Source organism: Coregonus lavaretus (assembly GCF_964263955.1).
Source record: "Coregonus lavaretus genome assembly, chromosome: 28".
Classification (NCBI taxonomy): Eukaryota; Metazoa; Chordata; class Actinopteri; order Salmoniformes; family Salmonidae; genus Coregonus; species Coregonus lavaretus.
Genome location: NC_140015.1, coordinates 31,007,802 through 31,026,250, shown reverse-complemented (window position 1 = coordinate 31,026,250; position 18,449 = coordinate 31,007,802). Strand labels below are relative to the sequence as shown.

Sequence of the window (18,449 nt, the reverse complement as noted above, 5' to 3'; positions counted from 1 at the left end):
GATTAGTGGGCGGGAACAAAACATGGGTCATACTAAAACTGAACAAGCAGATAGATGACCTCACATTCTGTCAATCAACACATGCCTCTACTGTACTGAACCTGTCAGTCAGGAGTCATGCCACAAAATATGTTTTCTTATCCAAAGCGGACCTGATGGAAACCTTGTCCATAGTCCTGCTTTCTCCTCTCTTCCTAGCTCAAGATCTCCCTTCAGCTATGCTGAGTACAGACCGAGCCAAAGAGTTAGAAAACATATCTGTCAAAAACACGTCTTCCTAACCAAAGCGGACCTGATGGAAACCTGTGTCCACAGTCCTGCTTCTCCTCTCTTTCTTGCTCAAGATCTCCCTTCAGCCACGCTGAGTACAGATCGAGCCAGAGAGTTAGAAGACATATCTAAGAGATAGAAACGGATAAATGGAGACGGCGTCGACCAGGATGCTGCTCTACAGATATCCTCTACCCCTGTTCCTCTGAAAAGGGCAGTAGAAGCCGCTACTCCACGAGTGGAGTGAGCTCTGATACCCTGAGGCAATTGCCGCCCGCTGCCTCATAAGCTGTCTCAATGCCTTCACAAAGCCAGTGAGACAACCGCTGTTTTGAAAATGGTCTACCTAGTGCAGCCGCACCGTGACACACAAACAACTGAGGCGATGACCTAATCGCTGCTGTGCGCTCGACGTAACACGCCAAAACGCGTACCGGGCACAGGCGATGGAGCTTTTCCTCACTCCTCTCTCTATGAGGAGGAGGAGAAAAAGCCCACAGCTCCACGGTCTGTGACCTATATGAACTCTTAATAACCTTCGGCACAAATGCCGGGTTAGGACGTAACACTGCTCTGCTCAGGTCACCATTGATGGCCAGGCAGTCAGGTCTCGTCGAAAGAGCACACAAATCACTGACCCGCTTAGCTGTAGTCAAAGCGAGCAACAGTGCTGTCTTCATAGACAGCATCTTGAGGGGTATTTGATTCAATGGCTCGAACGGCGACTTACATAACGCTTCGAGTACCAAAGCCAAATCCCACTGAGGAAGCGTGACTCTAGGTGTTAGCCTAAGTCGCCGCGTTCCTAATAGGAAGCGTTTCACTAGAGGGTGGCTAAAGACATTGTCTCTGCCAAACCCCTCATGACAAGCTGAAATCGCTGCTGCAAACACCCTAATAGTGGCAGGCGATTTTTGCTTATCAAACATGAGCTGTAGAAAAGAGAGAATACTCTCCACCTGACAGCTCATGGGGTCTACACCTTGTGTGACACACCATCGTGAAAACACGTTCCATCTACTGGCATACATCTTAGAAGTGGAACTGGCACGTGAACCCTGTATGGTCCTGATCACTGCATCAGATAACCCACGGCGCTCTAGCCTGTCCCTCTCAGCAGCCAGGCCTTCAGTGGTTGGCCGATTATGGGCAATTTCCCTATCGTGCCTCCCGCCTGAGACAACGCGTCCCGTCGATGTGGAATTGGCCAAGGTGGCGCAATCAACATCTGACTCATCTCCGCAAACCAAGGAGCCCCCGGGCGATCGGGCGCTATCAGTATCACTGACAGCCCCCCTGACCTCACCCTGGCTAGCAGTGGGAGAATGCAGGACAGCGGAGGGAATGCATACAGGAGAACTCTCGGCCACGGTTGGTGCGCAAAGGCGTCCCTTCCCAGTGGCGGTTCGTCCTGTTCCCTCAGAGAGAACCACAGAGGACATTGCGCGTTCACGCGTGACGCGAATAGGTCCACCTCGGCTCTCCCGAATTGTTCCCAAATCTGGAGAACAATGTCCGGATGCAGACACCACTCGTCGTCTCGAGGACCCCCTCTTGACATGAGGTCTGCTCCTACGTTCAAGTAGCCCGGAATGTGTGCTGCTCTCAATGAGCGAAGGTGCTCGTGAGCCCACAGCCACAATTCCTCTGCCGCCCGATGGAGAGCAGGAGACCTGACTCCTCCCTGCCGATTTATGTGAGCTACTGTGGTCCGGTTGTCTGACCAGACCAGCACATCGCGACCCCGAAGGGTAGACGCGAAGTGGGTCAGAACCAGTCGAACCGTTTCCAACTCCAAGAGGTTGATATGACGACCTGATTGAGGCCACACACCTCCTATCGCTTGGGTCTGACATGTCCCTCCCCATCCCGTCAGGGACGCATCCGTGAATACTGGGATGTGAGAGGACACCTTTCCTATCGGGACTCCGTGCGTGAGAACGCGCGGGTTCCTCCAATAGTTCAGATCTGCACTGAGCGAGAGGGGAACCACCACCAACCGATGACGTTGACGCAATGGGTCTAGTCTTAGTTGGGCGAACCATCGCTGCATCCTGCGCATATGCAGGAGTCCCAGCGGAACCACAGAGTGGGCTGACGACATGAGACCCAAAAGTGACATGATCGACAGCGCCGTCACCGTGTGATTCAGACGACACTTCCTCAGGGCTAGCAACAAGGCTACCCTTCGGGGGTCCGAAATTCGAGCCCTCATCCTCACAGTGTCTAGCTGTATCCCCAGGTAGACAATCTGATGAGTGGGCCAGGGCGCGCTCTTTTTCCAATTCACAGCAAACCCCAGACTTGTGAGATGCATCACTGTCTGTGTTGTGTGAGTGATCGCCAGCTCTGCTGACGGGGCGAGAACCAGTAGATCGTCCAGGTAGGCTAGTAGCCGTATTCCCTGACGACGCAACGGTTTCAATGCCGCCTCCACACACTTGGAAAATGTGCGAGGTGCCAGGGCGTACCCAAATGGCATCCTCGTGTATTCGTACGCCACCCCTTGAAAGGCGAACCGCAGAAACTTCCTGTGACGCGGCTGAACCGGCACATGAAAGTACGCGTCCTTTAGGTCTATGCTCGTACAAAAGTCCCCTCTCTGGACACATTCCAGCAGACGTTTTGTCGTTAGCATTCGGAAGGGCCGTTTGGTTATGCTCTCGTTGAGAATGCGTAAGTCCAAAATCGGCCTCACTCCCCCCGTCTTTTTGGGCACTAGGAAATAAGGCGAATATAGCCCTTTGTTCCTTTGCTCCCGGGGAACTACTGTCACCGCCTCCTTCGCCAAAAGTTCCGTAATCTCTGTCATCAGAGCGGCCACTTTGTCTGGCGTTTTCATCACCGTCTCCACCACTCCCCTGAACGGGGGTGGGGTCCGGTGGAATTGGAGAGCATAACCCTTCTGCAACGTCTGTTCTAGCCAGCGTGAGAGGGTGCAGCTTCTTCGCCACTGCCAGCAATGCAGAGAAAGCGGCTGAGCACGAAGCTGTGGTGCATCCAGTAGGAAGGACCTGTATTCCTCTATGGCCCTTGCCGCCGCTGTTCTCCAACACTGAGGTGGTGGAACAGCCAAGGCGGGCCTCCCAAGAAAGGGAGAGGAAACATTAGTGCGTTCTGAACCAAAAGGGGGGGCAGAAACGTCAGTTAAACCTGTAACCGTCGTATTCCTGTCCTCCGTGAACGCAACGTGGGTCTGAATTGCACTGACCGAGGCCACAGCCTGCGACAGGGCACCATCCCCAGCAAGCGATTGCGTCATCGTAGGTGACTGCAAACCGTTATTAGAGCCACTCACTACAATACTCCTCGAAGTCTGTAATATGAGGTCTCTATGAGGTAACACAAGGCGGCGCCTTGATACCGTCTTACCCTTCACCTTCTGTGTGTGTTCAACTCTGCACCTCTGGTGGGTTGAGTCACGCTCAGTGTGGTGAGTATTAGCGCGTTCAAGGAAAGTGGGGGCGCCGATACACTGGGCACCTTCGTGACCGTGGTAATCGGGCCCTCCGTGAACGCAGCATGGGTCTGAATCGCACTAACCGAGACCTTAGTCTGCGATAGTGCGCCATCCCCAAATAGCGGCTGCGTCACCATGTCTCCTGACTGAGACTGCAGCCTGCTATGAGAGACACTCACTACAGTACTCCTTGGGGTCTGTAATGTGAGGTCTCTTTGAGATAAGCCAAGACGGTGTCTTGGTATCTTTCCTCCCTTCACCTCCTGTGTGCGTTCAGCTCTGCACCTCTGGTGGGCTGAACTACGCTCAGTGTGGTGAGTATTAGCGCGTTCAGAAATAAGTGGGGGCGCCGATACACTGGGCACCTTCGTGACCGTGGTAATCGGGCCCTCCGTGAACGCAGCATGGGTCTGAATTGCACTAACCGAGACCTTAGTCTGCGATAGTGCGCCATCCCCAACTAGCGGCTGCGTCATCATGTCTCCTGACTGAGACTGCAGCCTGCTATGAGAGGCACTCACTACAGTACTCCTTGGAGTCTGTAATGTGAGGTCTATTTGAGATAAACCAAGACGGCGTCTAGGTATTATTCCTCCTTTCACCTCCTGTGTGCGTTCAGCTCTGCACCTCTGGTGGGCTGAACTACACTCAGTGTGGTTATTATCAGCGCGTTCTGAGAGAAACGGGGGCGCCGATACGTTGGTTACGCCCGTAACCGTAGTAATCAGGCCCTCCGTGAACGCAGCACGGGTCTGAACTGCACTGACTGAGGCGTTAGCCTGAGACAGAGCGCCGTCCCGAATAGCGGTCGCGTCATCATGCCATTATCTGTCTGAGACTGCAGCCTGCTATGTGAGACACTCACTACAGCACTCCTAGGAGTCTGTAAAGTGAGGTCTTTATAAGGTACACTTAATACCTTTTATATACCTGCCTTATGTGTGCGTTCAGCAACGCACCATGGTGGGCTGAGCTGCACTCATAGTGGTAAGAGAGAGAGCGAGAGTGAGGAAGGTCGAACGCTCTTGGATATATTATGGAAAAGGGGCTCTTTTTTGACAGTGTCAAGTAGAGCCAACTCTTTATTACACACATCAACAAAAAACATTATCCTCCATACACTCAACGGTAGGATGGGGGGGGACAGTGGGCTCGGTCACAGCAGGCGCTGCGCCGTCTTCCGTTCTCTCCCCCTCGCCTGTCATAAACGGCGTCTCTTCTGGCCGCCCTTCGGGTGATGCCAGGATGACGCTTTAATGACCTCTCTCGCCGGCACCTCTGGCGCTGCAGGGGGTGGGGCGAGGCCCGCTCCCTTGCTGCTGGAGGCCGCCGCCTGACGCCAAGCTGTAGCGAGAGTAACGGCCGCCCTTCATCATATCCACTTCCGGGTTGGAGGGAATGGGGGGCAGCTTAATCTCCCGCTGTTTAGCAGCCCACTCAATGAGACCTGAGAATTCAGAGCACAGAGAGGCTGTGGCGTCATCATCCAGGGATGTAATGACCTCACAATTTCCTGAAGGAAAAGGGGTGTTAAACATCTGGGTCAGTGTAATGAATTGTTCCAATAGAATATTCATTTCTTCCCCAATAGCCCTGTCATCTCCTGAGTCAGCGCCTTCAGATGATGCCTCAGAAGCTGAGACTAACACTGATAGCACATCCTCAAGAGGAATATCCTCCCTAAAAATGCCCAACGCTGCTTCCACTCCTTCAAAAAAGGAGGGCGCAGCTGGCGCATAGTGGGGGATTAATGAGGCCGTCCCTGGCGTGCTGTGTCCCTCGACCCACGAAACATATGTCGGGGGGGGGGGTGACAGCCGCCAAGGGGAACAGCGACATTGAGCTCTGAAAAGAGCTTTTGTTAAATACTTACCCTATGGATAAGCTTGGTGTGCTCATTGTAGGACGACGTCGATGATCTGGAAAATCGACGGCGTTTTCTTCGTCCTGAGTCTTCTCTTCGTCTCTTCAGTCTAGTCCAGTCGCTGAAGATAAAGGGAGGCAGATTGAGGGGAGGCATCCCCTCTTATAGGGACACCTGTACTCCTATTGGCTGCAGGTGTGTGCATAGTTTTGTCTCAGGCTGATGCTGCCTTAGGGCAGAGGGTAAACCAATAGGAGCAGAGCTCCCCTATGGGGCGGAGCTCCACGATATAGAACCATTAAGTTAGGAGGGACGCCTGTATCTTTGTGACTGGGCGTATTGATACAACAGCCAAAGTGTAACTAGTAACTTAATCATGCTCACAGGGATATTCAATGTCTGCTTTTTATTTCAACCTACTGACCAGGTGCCCTTTGCGAGGCATTGGCGAACCTCCCTGGTCTTTGTGGTTGAATTTGTTTGAAATTCACTGCTCGACTTTACACATCTGTATGTGTGGGGTACAGCGATAAGGTAGTGGTTTAAAAAGAAATCATGGTACACTTATTTCACACAAGTCCATGCAACTTAGGTACATTTTTAATTCTGAACTTATGGCTTGCCATGGGGTTGAGTACTTGGAAGAAATTTCAGCTTTTTAATTTGTAAAAATGTATAACAATTCCATTTTTTTGTAAAAATGTATAACAATTCCATTTTGACATGGAGTATTGTGTAGGCCAGTGAAAATCAATTTAATCCATTTTAAATTCAGGTCGTAACATTGTCATCAAGGGGTGGGAACACTATTAAATTCTTGGGCCGACACTTTTCTCCGTGTATATCAATGATGTCGCTCTTGCTGCTGGTGACTCTCAGATCCACCTCTACGCAGACGACACCATTTTGTATACATCTGGCCCTTCATTGGACACTGTGTTAACAAACCTCCAAACGAGCTTCAATGCCATACAACAATCCTTCAGTAGCCTCCAACTGCTCTTAAACACTAGTAAAACTAAATGCATGCTTTTCAATCGAACGCTGCTGGCACCCGCCCACCCGACTAGAATCACCACTCTCGACGGGTCTGACCTAGAGTATGTGGACAACTACAAATACCTAGGTGTCTGGTTAGACTGTAAACTCAACTTCCAGACTCACATAAAGAATCTCCAATCCAAAGAAAAATCTAGAATCGGCTTCCTATTTCGCAATAAAGCCTCCTTCACTCATGCTGCCAAACATGCCCTCGTAAAACTGACTATCCTACCGATCCTTGACTTCGGCGATGTAATTTACAAAATAGCCTCCAACACTCTACTCAGCAAATTGGATCTAGTCTATCACAGTGCCATCCGTTTTGTCTCCAAAGCCCCATACACTACCCACCACTGTGACCTGTACGCTCTTGTTGGCTGGTCCTCACTACATGTTCGTCGTCAAACCCATTGGCTCCAGGCCATCTATAAATCACTGCTAGGCAAATCCCCGCCTTATCTTAGCTCATTGTCACCATAGCAGCACCCACCCGTAGTCTGCGCTCCAGCAGGTATATCTCACTGGTCATTCCCAAAGCCAACACCTCCTTTGGCCGCCATTCCTTCCAGTTCTCTGCTGCCAATGACTGGAACGAATTGCAAAAATCTCTGAAGCTGGAGACACTTATCTCCCTCACTAACTTTAAGCATCAGTTGTCAGAGCACCTTACCGATCACTGCACCTGTACACAGCCCATCTGAAATTAGCCCACCCAACTACCTCATCCCTATGTTATTTATTTTGCTCTTTTGCACCCCAGTATCTCTATTTGCACATAATCTCTTGCACATCTAGCGTTCCAGTGTTAATACTATTGTAATTATTCTGCACTATAGCCTATTTATTGCCTTACCTCCATAACTTGCTACATTTGCACACACTGTATATATATTTTCTGTTGTATTTCTGACTTTGTTTTTTACCCCATATGTAACTGTTGTTTTTATTGCACTACTTTGCTTTATCTTGGCCAGGTCGCAGTTGTAAATGAGAACCTGTTCTCAACTGGCTTACCTGGTTAAATAAAGGTGAAATAAAAATAAAATCTGAAGGCACTGTTGTGTAAATGCCAGGTACCAATTATTTTCAACATTAGCACTCACTGGCCAATATAAATACGCTACAGTAGACTCGTTCAGACTAAGGACAGCAGGTGTAAGAGTAAACCTACAATTTATTATTGCACCCAGTATGTACGAAGAATTTGGGAACCAGCCAGCAACTAAGCCAGAGCTATTCAAATCATAACCTATGGAGGTCAATTCATTGGACCTACCTGGTCTCCAAGGTCTAAAATCAGTCCAATTTATAGGGACGAATAGTGGCGTTGATGTCCAGATTTGGAGGGGGGAACTAAGCCCTTGAAGTAATCATTACTTTGAAGTAATAATTCACCATGGGGTCAAAATGCCCAAAATAGAGTTTAAATCTTGCCATTATCACTTTTCACACCTGAACTAGCTAGCCCTCAGCTTCAAAACCTTGCGTCTTGATTCATCATTCAATATTACAACCACATCAGTTTGAGAAGAGAGAAGATTGTAATGGTGTTAAACCCTTTATTTAATCCACTGTACAAAAGTTCTTAGGAGGATGCCGGGACAGCTGCGGCCGTCCTCTGCACAGACACCCTGGTGTGGGTCTTGGCCAGGTGATCGGTGAACTCCTGCAGGACACAAAATAGACAGTGTCACACATCCAAGTTCCTTACTGTCAAACTTCACCCAGTTTTGATTTGTGAAGAACCATATCCGTTAGTGTTCAACAATCACATTCCACTTCACAGCAACACAGCTCTAGAACCCCCCCACACACGTACATTAAATATATCATTTCTAGCTTCAGTTGTGTGTTCTTGCAGCTGATCGTATTGAAAGGATTCAGCGGGCACCCCTCAAAGACAACCACAAGCATTACTGTATGCCTCCTTCAGTAACCCATTCACTTTTGAGACAATGAACGGGCAATACAAAGGCAACATTTACTTCGTAAAAGGCCTTTATAAACCCAATCCATGATCATGAATATTGAGGGCATCAAGGCTTTTGAACTGACCTGGTAGGGAGACTTGGTGAAGACTGTCTCCTTCCACAGATCAGGGGTCAGGTAGCTGTAGGTCTTGGAGATGGCGTCAAAGGTAGCCTTGGCTGTAAAGACAAACAGTTAGCATCAATTAACTTAAAAATTTACCTGACTACGCTGCTGCAGTGACTGGGGCTGGTTTTTGAGCACAGAAAAGGGGAACAGAAAGAAGAGACTATTGGGGGGGGGGGGGGGGGGGGGTGCGGCTGCGGCTGCACTGATAATACCCATTAAAACACCATTGAAAATAAGTCAAACTCAGTGTAGGTTTCTTACCGAAGTTGCCTAGAGTGGCAGTGCAGCCCCTGGCGGAGGTGTAGCAATCGTCGATGCCAGCCATCGTGAGCAGTTTCTTGGGCACGGGGGCAGACACGATGCCAGTACCACGGGGCGCAGGGATCAGACGCACCAGGACGGAGCCGCAACGACCGGTCACCTTGCAGGGCACTGTGTGGGGCTTGCCGATCTTGTTCCCCCAGTATCCTCTCCTCACAGGCACGATTGACAGCTTAGCCAGGATGATGGCTCCTCGAATGGCGGTGGCCACCTCCTTGGAGCACTTCACCCCCAGGCCCACATGGCCGTTGTAGTCGCCGATGGCAACAAAGGCCTTGAACCTGGTGCGCTGGCCAGCCCTGGTCTGCTTCTGGACAGGCATAATCTTCAGCACCTCATCCTTCAGCGAGGACCCCAGGAAGAAGTCAATGATCTCAGACTCCTGTACCAAGGGGGTAAAAACACTTTCAGCAAATGCAGGATGCAGTGACGGAAACACTACTTGTATAAACATGTCGTGGGAGCGCGCTACCCATAGTGCTTTCGGTTTCAAAAGAGCATGAACAACTATGGAAACCGCTAATTTGTCATTTACCTTGATGGGCAGGGAGTAGAGATATATCTCCTCCAGAGACTTGATCTTCATGTCCTTGACAAGGCGGCCCAGCTTGGTCACTGGCACCCACTGGAAGAACAAGCGTTTAAATTTAGCAGACACTTATACAAAGCGACTTACAGTAGTGCATGAGTACAATGTTTCCATACAAGTGGGAATCGAACCCACGACCCCAATGTTGCAAGCACCATGGCCTACCAACTGAGCCACCAACTATTAGTTGTCAGAGAATTACCTATAACCCTGCCATGGAGGAGACATGGCAGGGCCTCAAACCATCTCAATTCTCTCTAGCAGACACTACAGGAAAGAACAGAGCCACTCCAGGCCAAGCCTCGCTGACAATGGTCTGCAGAATCAACACCTTGTGTAGGTTCAAAATTGCTGACTAAGCATCACTTGAATTATGAATTAAAAACATCAACCCCACATATTGCACATGTAATGTCACTCGTGCCAGTGTAGTCTCCATTCGTGATCAGAGGCTCTGCCTTTATTATTAACAGCAAGAAAAACAAGGGCTTAAGGTTGTCAACTCACTTCCTTGTCCTCGGACTTGCCGCCCCTGGCACCGCGTCCACGACCGCGACCACGGCCTCTGCCGCGTCCACGACCACGACCTCGGTCGCCACTGCCAAAACCTCCACGGAAACCTCCACGTTCTCCACCGGCGTTGTCCGCCATTTGCTGTTGATAAAGAAACGATCAAACGTCAGGTGTCAGAATAAGTAACGATGAGCTACCTAAATTCGCGGTAACAAGGCCCAATCAATATCATGGCACGTGGAATTGCTTAGCGCACTGGCTAACAAATGAAACACTGAAGGACAAGAAACACGGATGTAATAAATGTTGCCGTCACATAGTTAGGTTTTCTGACAGATACATTTACATATTGTACAGTAAACACCATAAAGAAACACGAGTAACACATTGATAGTGTGTATTGTTGCTATGTGCGCTAACTAGGAACCGGTATTGCCTTGTCACAAATATCATTAATTGCCTAAGCACATATTTTTACATTTAGTTCTAAATGAACTGTTAACAGTACAAGTATGGATTTCTGCCATCAAACAGTGCAGTCTGTCCAGAGATCAAAGAGATATTTGTGGATTTTGTTGCATGAGGAACTATTCGCCATTTCACTTACGTGTTCTGTATAACAGGAAGAAGGCCCCAGTCTGGTTCGGTTTGTATTTATATGAGGGCAAACCTCGCGATATTTCCTACGCCCTGTAATCTGTATGATAACATTTCTGGATTCTAGGAAATATTTTTGATTATAATCTGGGTGGTTCGAGTCTTGAATGCTGATTGGCTGACAACCGTGGCATATCAGGGGTATGACAAAACATTTATTTTTACTGCTCTAATTACGTTGGTAACCAGTTTATAATAGCAATAAAGCACCTTGGGGGTTCGTGGTGTATGGCCAATATACCACAGCTAAGGGCTGTATCCAGGCACTCCACGTTGCATCGTGATTAAATATACTGACTTCCATGCATACAAATATGGGAGTTGTATTATAATAATAACACAATAAAGACAGTATCTTATTGTGGAATTGCATGTTCCTGTGGTTGGTGAGCGCTGTTCCATATGGAACATATAAATAGTTGCAGTGGTTTATTATAGCCAGTAAGGGCCAACATGGGACCTCCTGGAAGTAACGTTTCATGCAAACAGATACAAAAATGTGTTTTTATTGTCACATGTAGAATGTGCATATACATATGCATAATGATATAACACAAAAAAATCACACTGGTTAAAGGTTGCTGACTTTATTTATAAAATATATAATCCTTTACGAATCAAAATGTAAAAGGCCACAGTACAAAATTGTTGTAAATTTCATTATCAACACACCCTCAAAGCAATTATGACTAAATGTGCTATTTGAGGCAGTCCATCTCTGAACATTCCATTTCCACAGGTCTTTCATACTTGTGGTGCTAAGAATAAAATCTGCATAGCCCTAAACAGTTCCAGTGCAGAGATAATTGTGTGTGTGAGTCATTTTTATAAATATAAATACATTGCATCAGGATTCAGGAGCTGCTGTTACTGCTACTGAAACTCCCACTGCCGCTGGTTTCACCCAGGTCCTCCTCCTCTACCTCCTCCAGTTCGTCCATGACCTCCAGGCTCTCACAGATCAGGCCGATCTGCCTCTTCATGTGGGCCATGGTGCTCTGCATCCTCCCCATCTTCCTCTGAAGGGCCGCTGCGATGGCCCGGTGGTTCCTCTGCCTGGCCTCGTACTCCTGCCTCAGCTGCCTGTAGCAGTTGTGCTGGGCCTGGGTGCGGTGGGACAGCACGGTGCCACAGCCCATGTGGCAGGGTTGGCTCCAGTGCTCACAGTGCCTGGTGTGGGCATCCAGGTCCCTGCGGAGGAGCTGGGCACGGCAGCCCTGGTAGGGGCAGGGAATGAGCTCGAACAGGCAGCTCATGCTGTGGCAGTACTGCTCCGACAGGGCTAAGGTATCCGGGCAGCCACGGATCTCGTTTTTACACTGGGGGAATAGATGGGGGAGATGAGAAGGGCAGAGGTCAAATGGTAAGGAGTACAGTGCATTCGGAAAGTATTCAGACCCCTTTTGACATTTTCCACATTTTGTTACATTACAGCCTTATTCTAAAATTGATAAAATTGTTTTTTTTCCCCCTCATCAAGCTACACACAATACCCCATAATGACAAAGACCCTTCACTCAGTACTTTGATGAAGAACCTTTGGCAGTGATCACAGCCTCAAGTCTTCTTCGGTAGGACGCTACAAGCTTGGCACACCTGTATATGGGGAGTTTCTCCCATTCTTCTCTGCAGATCCTCTCAAGCTCTGTCAGGTTGGATGGGGAGCGTCGCAACACAGCTATTCTCAGGTCTCGCTAGAGATGTTCGATCGGGTTCAAGTCCGGGCTCTGGATGGGCCACTCGTCCCAAAGCCACTCCTGCTTTGAACCTTCGCCCCAGTCTGAGGTCCTGAGTGCTCTGGAGCAGGTTTTCCTCAAGTATCTCTGTACTTTGCTCTGTTAATCTTTCCTGACTAGTCTCCCAGTCCCTGCCGCTGAAAAATATCCCCACAGCATGATGGTGCCACCACCATGCTTCACCATAGGGATGGTGCCAGGTTTCCTCCAGACGTGAAGCTTGGCTTTCAGGCCAAAGAGTTCAATCTTGGTTTCATCAGACCAGAGAATCTTGTTTCTCATGGTCTGAGAGTCCTTTAGGTGCCTTTTGGCAAACTCCAAGTGGGCTGTTATGTGCCTTTTACTGAAGAGTGGCTTCCATCTGGCCACTACCATAAAGACCTGATTGGTGGAGTGCTGCAGAAATGGTTGTCCTTCTGGAAGGTTCCCCCATCTCCACAGAGGAACTCTGGAGCTCTGTCAGAGTGACCATCGGGTTCTTAGTCACCTCCCTGAACAAGGCCCTTCTCCCCCGATTGCTCAGTTTGGCCAGGCAGCCAGCTCTAGGAAGAGTCTATGTAGTTCCAAACTTCTTCCATTTAAGAATGATGGAAGCCACTGTGTTCTTGGGGCCCTTCAATGCTGCAGAATGTTTTTGGTGCCCTTCCCCAGATCTGTGCCTCGACAATCCTGTCTCGGAGCTCTACAGACAATTCCTTCGACCTCATGGCTTGGTTTTTGCTCTGACATGCACTGTCAACTGTGGGACCTTATATAGACAGGTGTGTGCCTTTCCAAATCATGTCCAATCAATTGAATTTACCACAGGTGGACTCCCATGAAGTTGTGGAAATATCTCAAGGATGATCAATGGAAACAGGATGCACCTGAGCTCAATTTCGAGTCTCAAAACAAAGTGTCTGAATACTTAGGTAAATAAGGTATTTCTGTTTTGTATGTTTTATAAATTTGCACACATTTCTAAAAACCTGTTTTCGCTTTGTCATTATGAGGTATTGTGTGTAGATTGATGAAGAAAAAAATGTATTTAATCCATTTTAGAATAAGGCTGTAATGTAACAAACTGTGGAAAAAGTCAAGGGGTCTGAATACTTTCAGAATGCACTGTAAGTACAGTATATGTTTATTATAAGACCCAGAGTTCAAAGTGTAATTATAAGACCCACATCTGGTGACTTTTCAGTACCTTTTTTTATAACAAAGCGTTTGTTACATATTTAATGCCAGCTTTTAACAAGAGTATCTGATTCTCCATTAATACTTATTGTAAGCAAAGTTAGCATGTGCTAATCTCGCGTACCAGACTGTCGGAGTATATGCAATATTCAGAGGCACACATGTCTGGCTCTATGAGATTAAGCATGAACACACCCAAGGGGCAAGTAAGCAGATGTTTGCTACAAGAGATTAGGTTGCTCCAAGTGTGTGTTTTTTCTCAAACAAAACATTTACATTTCTTTACCTTGATCTTTAGGCGACCAATTGCCTTGCTTAGCTTGAACATTGTAAATATCAAGCTCTGGTTGACAGGCTTTCTGCAGCAGGGGCAGGTCTGCTGTCTGCACCTGAAGAAAAATAATGAATCATCATCACTCACAAACTGTCCCAAAATGTCTCATATTTACATTGTAGTAGTATAGGCCTATAGTAATAGTTATTAGTATATTCGTTACTATTGTAATGAATAGGTTATTATTCTGCTGTAGCCTAAATTAAACCAATGATGATGACAGTTTCCCAGACACAGATTAAACCTATAGTATTGGACTATGAAGCTATTTCAATGGAGAAACTGTCTGGGAAACTGTCTCTTCATCCAACCATGATCTATGGACGCAATAATGTTTGCTTGTGATGAGGCACAGGCAGTACCTCTTCAGCCATTGTAAAATGCATTTCTTGCAGAAGATGTGGTGGCATGCAGCTCTTACTGGGCACCTGAGGACCCCCTGGCAAATGGTGCAGATCAGGTCATAGTCTGGGGTCTCTATGAACAGCTCCACATCATAACCCCCACTCTGCGAAGACATGTCCGGGTCGGCCTGAACACAACAATACAACAGTTACAGTGTCTTTACTTTATTTATACTTTATATTGATAAGCTCTTCTTCTTCTTCTTCCTTTTTTTCTTTTTTTTTTTTTTTTTTACACAAAATGCATTTCACAGATTATTTTATCCAGAGCACCAAAGTGCACTGAGACAAGAGCAGAATAAAGACCAAGTATGTTACAATCTGAGAAAGTCTATAATTCTGGTTTGTAATTATGAATATTTAGCCTAAGGAAAGGGCCACCGCCAGCCCATAATAATGTCAACAATTCAGTGTGTCACCCATGAGCAGTCACAATAGACTTGTTCTGGAACGTCATAATATGAGATAGACCATGTGACTAAACAAAATGGTTCCGTTTATCCTCCTAACTAGGAATAACATGAAATAACTAAGAACGTTTTAAATGTTCAGCTTGTCATAATTGATTTAAAAAAGTGTGTTTTTAACCACCACCCCTTGCAATCTTTTCTGTAGTGGCTTTCAGAGCTCAAGTATATTTTGGTAGTGCCTCTGTTTTTAAATATAAGGAAAAGTGAATGTCTGCCCGCAAACAACACAATATGACAAATGCCGTTCAATCTTTGTAAATAGTATTAAAATCAAAACGAATAGTAAAACAATATAGCCATGAAAATACAAAAATATTTCTTATAACAGAAAATATTAGATAAATAATTTACACCTATTGTCAATAGCATACTCAACCTTTGATTACTCAAGTTACAAATATAGTTATTAAGTTATTTACTCACCATAGTAATCACCTCTGTTCAGCTAGTTTCCATTCCTGTTGTCTAATAAGGTATCATACACACTGATGTAGGCAACTCAGAGAACATACACGCAGATGAACATTCCTGTCGTAACATAAAGGAGTGACCATGCGCACTGACATTCATATTTATTCATATATAAAGCACGGAACTGATGTAAATTGTAGTAGGCCGTGTCGTTTCCCTTATGTTCTAGCACCAGTCGTCAATCCCCTAGCTGTGAATGAGAACTTGTTGTCGTTTTGAATAGGTTTTTAGTCTAGTATCATCTCTTCTCGATTGTATTGTCACCGGTAACAGGTGTGGGAAATGTAGCTATTTTTTCATCATTTTATTTGTATTAAATTATTTAAATGCACCATATGTATACATTTATATTCAGTATCCTTTTATCTTTCTGCATTTAAAATGTTTGAACATTTATCGAGTTTTTTCCTCCTGGCTTTTCTTATTGCAAAGAAACCCAAAACGTTTGCGTTCTAGCCAATCACCTTGTCGTTCGCTTTTATCCACGCTCGCTGTCGTATGACGTACAATGTGAGCGACCGAAAGCCACCTCTTGAACGACACATGTGGGATTTTCTTGATCGGAGCTAATGAATTCTAACAATAAGTGATCGAAATCAGTTCATCTGTCTTTAAACTGTAAAATCGTGGGGTTTTACCCACGTCTTCCAAAGCAAGATGGCAAACAGCAGTCTCCAGTTCAAGACCAAGTAAGTCGAACGCACTTCACGTGGATAGCTAGCTAGCTAACTGAGCTAGCTAAGGCCGGGAAAATCCTAGCTATCTTTACATTTACATCATTTAGCAGACGCTCTTATCTTACCGTTGTTTCTTCTTCATGTAGCTATGCTGTTTCCAACACTATCGAACCATTCTACAAGGGAGGAAAAGTACAAGTAAGTTGTTTGTTTATCACTGATAGTTACCTCCCTCTGTAAAACAGTTAGCTAGCTAACTATCCAACGTTACTGTAGATATAATTAACTAGCTAAGTTATACCGTTGACATATATTTTATGGTATTTCAATGTTTTCCTACGTTGCAGATCAGTAAAGATGAGAAATACATATTTTGTACGTGTGGCACACGTGTCAACGTCTTGCAAATCGTCACAGGGAAGATTGTTCACAGTATTGAACAGGTGAGACTGTCCTCTCTCTCTCTCTAAACACTCGTGTGTAGCTAAATCAGACATTAATTTCATATCTGCACAGATTCTAATTTCCATAACTGTTGTGATTGCAGGATGATCAGGAGGACATTACATCATTCGCCCTCAGCCTTGATGATGAGGTAAAACATTTGACATAATATGATGTGCTGTTCCATAACTAAGGCTGCATTTACACAGGCAGCGCAGTTCTGATCTTTTGCCCAATTGGTCGCAAAAGATCTGATCAGATTGGTCGAGAAACCAATTTAGTCACAAAAATATCAGAATTGTACTGCCTGTGTAAAAGCAGCCTTAGTTTGACTAACTAAAGGCATCAGCATGCTTCAGTTAGGCTGGCGCCTTTTGCATGTAAACAAGTCGTCACTCCTTGAATGACAATACTTTCTTGAAGAATCCCTACTGTCACCGACGAAGGGTTGTAGATTTTGGCTCCGAACTTCAGGTTGCCTCCAGAATTTTTGTGTGTGTGCCCGAACAGCCCCCAAAAAACTCACCAAAGTGCAAAACGAACTAAAACGTTTAAAAAAATGTTGTCATAATATATGCACAAACTCTACCGAACTGTTGCAGCTGAGAAGCATGTGGACACCTTTAATCCCCTCTCTTCCCTTCATCCCTTACTTCCCCTTTTCTCCTCCCTCTTCTTCCCTTACCCCCCTCTCACTCTCCATCCCTCACCCTTTCTCTCCATCCATTCCTCCTTCCCTCCCCAGGTCCTGGTAACAGCCAGCAAGGCTCTGCTGCTGAAGCAATGGGACTGGAAGCAGGCCCAGTGCACACGCTCCTGGAGGGCCATCCACAACGTGCCCATCGCCAGCATGACCTTTGACCCCACCTCCACGCTCCTGGCCACAGGTGAGCGGATCGACCTCCTCATAGGATAACTTCCCACACTCATCATACCCTAACCTGGTCCCAGATCTGTTCCACACCCATCATACCCTAGCCTGGTCCCAGATCTGTTCCACACCCATCATACCCTAGCCTGGTCCCAGATCTGTCCCACACCCATCACACCCTAGCCTGGTCCCAGATCTGTCCCACACCCATCATACCCTAGCCTGGTCCCACACCCATCATACCATAGCCTGGTCCCATATCTGTCCCATACCCAAGCCTGGTCCCATATCTGTCCCACACCCATCATACCCTAGCCTGGTCCCATATCTGTCCCACTCCCATCATACCCTAGCCTGGTCCCATATCTGTCCCACACCCATCATACCCTAGCCTGGTCCCATATCTGTCCCACACCCATCATACCCTAGCCTGGTCCCATATCTGTCCCACACCCATCATACCCTAGCCTGGTCCCATATCTGTCCCACACCCATCATACCCTAGCCTGGTCCCATATCTGTCCCACACCCATCATACCCTAGCCTGGTCCCAGATCTGTCCCACACCCATCATACCCTAGCCTGGTCCCAGATCTGTCCTACACCTATCATACCCTAGCCTGGTCCCAGAACTGTTTGTGCCATGACAATGGCCTCTGTGCAGATGATGTATATTGTTTTAATTTCTGAATAATTGTGCTGAAAGAAACCACTGATGCCAGCTGGCAAGAAAGCACTTACAGATCTGGTACCAGGCTATACCTAGTAACAGTGTTAATTTTGGCAATCTTTTAGAGTATTTTAGTCTTAGTAATTTTAACAAAAATATAATTAAGTCAAATTTTTGTCATTTTGAATAATGATTTAGTCTAATTATTGACCAAAGGAGTAAAACAGTGGGCCTCCTGTAGCTCAGTTGGTAGAGCATGGCGCTTGCAACGCCAGGGTTGTGGGTTTGATTCCCACGGGGGGCCAGTATGAAAAATGTATGCACTCACTAACTGTAAGTCGGTCTGGATAAGAGCGTCTGCTAAATGATTAAAATGTAAATTTT

The 18,449-nt window shown here is 46.8% G+C and overlaps 3 protein-coding genes across 3 annotated transcripts in view; 1 reads left to right on the top strand and 2 right to left on the bottom strand.

Annotated features, from left to right (window-relative positions):
• Nucleotides 1-8,180: 8,180 nt before the first annotated feature.
• On the bottom strand, nucleotides 8,181-10,785 carry LOC311104400 (small ribosomal subunit protein uS5). The gene is made up of 5 exons (XM_084146218.1): nucleotides 10,150-10,785; nucleotides 9,589-9,678; nucleotides 8,994-9,435; nucleotides 8,691-8,782; nucleotides 8,181-8,301 (listed from the first exon to the last, which is right to left on the bottom strand). Exons 1-5 carry the CDS (start codon nucleotides 10,291-10,293, stop codon nucleotides 8,221-8,223), a joined length of 849 nt encoding a protein of 282 aa, XP_084002344.1. The 5' UTR covers nucleotides 10,294-10,785; the 3' UTR covers nucleotides 8,181-8,220.
• Nucleotides 10,786-11,666: 881 nt separating this feature from the next.
• Nucleotides 11,667-15,396, bottom strand: LOC311103225 (RING finger protein 151-like; the record flags this gene model as incomplete). Its single annotated transcript, XM_084144767.1, has 4 exons — nucleotides 15,356-15,396; nucleotides 14,421-14,590; nucleotides 14,011-14,113; nucleotides 11,667-12,131 (listed from the first exon to the last, which is right to left on the bottom strand). The coding sequence occupies exons 1-4, from the start codon at nucleotides 15,356-15,358 to the stop codon at nucleotides 11,667-11,669; spliced, it is 741 nt and encodes a 246-aa protein (XP_084000893.1). The 5' UTR covers nucleotides 15,359-15,396.
• A 497-nt stretch (nucleotides 15,397-15,893) lies between these two features.
• Nucleotides 15,894-18,449, top strand: part of LOC311104250 (transducin beta-like protein 3) — a 43,308-nt gene continuing 40,752 nt past the window's right edge. Inside the window, exons 1-5 of the mRNA XM_084146007.1 lie at nucleotides 15,894-16,092; nucleotides 16,227-16,278; nucleotides 16,428-16,523; nucleotides 16,628-16,675; nucleotides 17,270-17,411. Of these exons, the coding sequence (XP_084002133.1) occupies nucleotides 16,061-16,092; nucleotides 16,227-16,278; nucleotides 16,428-16,523; nucleotides 16,628-16,675; nucleotides 17,270-17,411 (370 nt within the window). The 5' untranslated portion in view covers nucleotides 15,894-16,060. The remainder of the gene's footprint in view (nucleotides 16,093-16,226; nucleotides 16,279-16,427; nucleotides 16,524-16,627; nucleotides 16,676-17,269; nucleotides 17,412-18,449) is intronic.